The sequence below is a fragment of the Alosa pseudoharengus genome, unplaced genomic scaffold (genome assembly GCF_046254945.1).
Source record: "Alosa pseudoharengus isolate Yale_2024_CS ecotype anadromous, Long Island Sound unplaced genomic scaffold, YU_APseudo_1.1 YU_APseudo_1.1_scf_4, whole genome shotgun sequence".
Lineage (NCBI taxonomy): Eukaryota > Metazoa > Chordata > Actinopteri > Clupeiformes > Clupeidae > Alosa > Alosa pseudoharengus.
This window is the reverse complement of record NW_027468774.1, coordinates 21243601-21246100: the sequence shown is the minus strand read 5'-3', so window position 1 is coordinate 21246100 and position 2500 is coordinate 21243601. Positions and strand designations below refer to the sequence as shown.

Genomic DNA, 2500 nt, shown 5'->3' with positions numbered 1-2500 from the left:
AGCTTGTCTCCAAGGCCTCCTTCTTTTTACCCCGTGCCTAATGAGTGAATATGTGCTTCTCCCGCTACCGAATGAGCTTCAGAGGCTGTGAGGCTGTCAGCTCCTTTAGCATACATCTGTACTGTATACTGGAGCATTGTAGGTTTGTCAGTCATGCTAATTAGATAGCTTTGAGATGAGCTGGCAGACCTGTTGCGGTGCCTCAGTGCATGTTGTGCCGTTTAAGTGATGGATAAGCGTGGCTGGTATTGTTTAGTTTCACTTTGTATTGGGAAGGCATCTCTCTGACTCTTTGCTGTGTTTTCCCACCCATTTGTCCCGTTACAGCAAAACAACGCAGAGAAATAAACAGATCGCCATGGGGCGGAAAAAATTCAACATGGATCCCAAGAAGGCACGTTGACAACATGAACCCTCATGAAACACTGAGAATTAAGCCTTTTATGTTCTATGTTTATAGTCTATGTTGATGATAACTCATTCCTTGTCTAGTTAAGGCCTTGGTGATGTTGAATGTTCAATGTTATTTTGACTAGATTTCAATAGTGAAAATGCCATAACTTGTATTGTGTTCAGAATATGGACTTTGCACTGTTCTATAACCCTGTGGGCTGTGCGACTTTTCAGGGCATCCAGTTTCTCCTGGAGAATGACCTGCTGCAGCACACTCCCGAGGACATCGCTCAGTTCCTGTACAAGGGCGAGGGCCTCAACAAAACGGTCATCGGGGACTACTTGGGAGAGCGGTAAGCCAACCAGTCAGCGGGCCTCCTCCCTCCCTCCCTCTCAGCCTCCGGCCGACAGTCGGGTCTGTTTCACGTTCCTCGCTGAGGCTGTGGCACAAGCAAAAAAAAAAAAAAAAAGGCCCACAGGAAATCGATTGTCTGGATTTACTGAGCATGAAATGGGCGATGAAAAAAGTGGACAGGCTTGGGGAACATGTGTTTCTTATCTCTCTGAAGTAAATAGACCACCGCGTAGGGAAGAGACTGTCACAACAACCAGGCTAGTTTTTTTCCCCCTCCCCCTCTCTCTCGTGCCACATAACTCATGTAACAACATCCTGGACGCTGCCTTTTGTAGCCTGCTTCCTCTGGTATGTTTATGGGGTGGTTTGGGAAGGCCACTGGTAAGGGGTCCTCATCGTCCTCATCTAGGCCCCATTGAAGCTCTCTAACACTCCTACACTCTGTGATGGTTGTGGATGGTGCTCAAGAGTGCATTTAAGCATTTGTAGTTAGTGTAGCATATTGATGAGCTGTCTGTCTGTCTGTGTCCTCAGGGACGATTTCAATATCAAAGTCCTGCAGGCTTTCGTGGAGCTCCATGAGTTTGCAGACCTCAACCTGGTGCAGGCGTTAAGGTAAGCATTTCCTGACACTTGAGGGAGAAAAAAAAAAACCCAGCACAGACCAGGAATTTCCATTAGAGTTATCCGAGAGACTTGTATTAAAAAACGGGAGTAGTAAATCCCTAGCCTTTCCTAACTGGGCTCCAACACTATTTCCATAGAAATTGAATTTGGAGAGCCACTCCTGCAAGTCTTCCAGAGACGCTAAAGTCACACTGTCTTGTATCTGATGATTTAAGACTCTTTTAATACTGCTGCTACAGCCTCAGGCGGCTCCTCAGTCTCTCTTTCCTCCTCTGCTCCAATGCAGGCAGTTTCTCTGGAGCTTTCGACTTCCGGGCGAGGCCCAGAAGATCGATCGCATGATGGAAGCCTTCGCCTCCCGATACTGCCAATGCAACCCCGGAGTCTTCCAGTCCACAGGTGAGTCACTGGAAGAAAGCCAACATCCTCCACATTGATACATTCTCTCTCTCTCTCTCTAGTCTCTACTCTGTCGTATCTTTTTTGGTCTCGGCAAGCCATGCTATGTAGAGCAACTCAGGAAAGGGTCGAATTTAAGGGCTGTTTCTGTACTGTGCCTGTGTCTGCTATTGTTTTCTGACAGCCTTTGTGGGACAAAGACTGATGTATCCTGTCCTCTATGAAAACCATAATCAATTCAGCCAAAAGTATCCTGAATGAATGTCGTCTGGTCTGGAGTGGCATAGTTCTGTGGCTGTAATGCATTTCTCACGTCCTTTCATCTTGCTTCCCTCTGTACACAAAAGGCCCCCGTCTGAATATGCTCAGAAATGACCAGCGCGGTCATTACCCACAGTTCACCCAAATGTTTGCTGTGTGTGTGATGGAGAGTGAGAGCCTCTGATGTAGTGCTTAACTCCCTCCCATTGCAGCAGGCTGGCTGCCACTGGACTGCTGACCATACGCTGATAATACGCTTTCCCCTCCTGTGATGGCCGCGTGGCTGAGCTGCTACTGCTGCTGCTGCTGCAGTAATGAGATTGATCATAATGATCAAGCGATCAATAGTGCTGGGCACCGCACCCGACTGGACGGGAGCCCGGCACGTGCCGCCACTGGACGGGACGCGGATGAAGCGCTCTCCTCGTGTGTCTGGTGGTGCTCAGTCCACACACACACACACAC

The 2500-nt window shown here is 48.4% G+C and overlaps 1 protein-coding gene across 2 annotated transcripts in view; it reads left to right on the top strand.

The window, feature by feature from the left end:
- The window catches only part of cyth3b (cytohesin 3b), a 31220-nt gene that overhangs the window by 16667 nt on the left and 12053 nt on the right, over positions 1-2500 (top strand). For both annotated transcript variants that reach the window (XM_076265266.1, XM_076265265.1), the window contains exons 4-7: positions 328-394; positions 628-746; positions 1283-1363; positions 1662-1774. In XM_076265266.1, coding sequence (XP_076121381.1) covers positions 328-394; positions 628-746; positions 1283-1363; positions 1662-1774 — 380 coding nt within the window. The remainder of the gene's footprint in view (positions 1-327; positions 395-627; positions 747-1282; positions 1364-1661; positions 1775-2500) is intronic.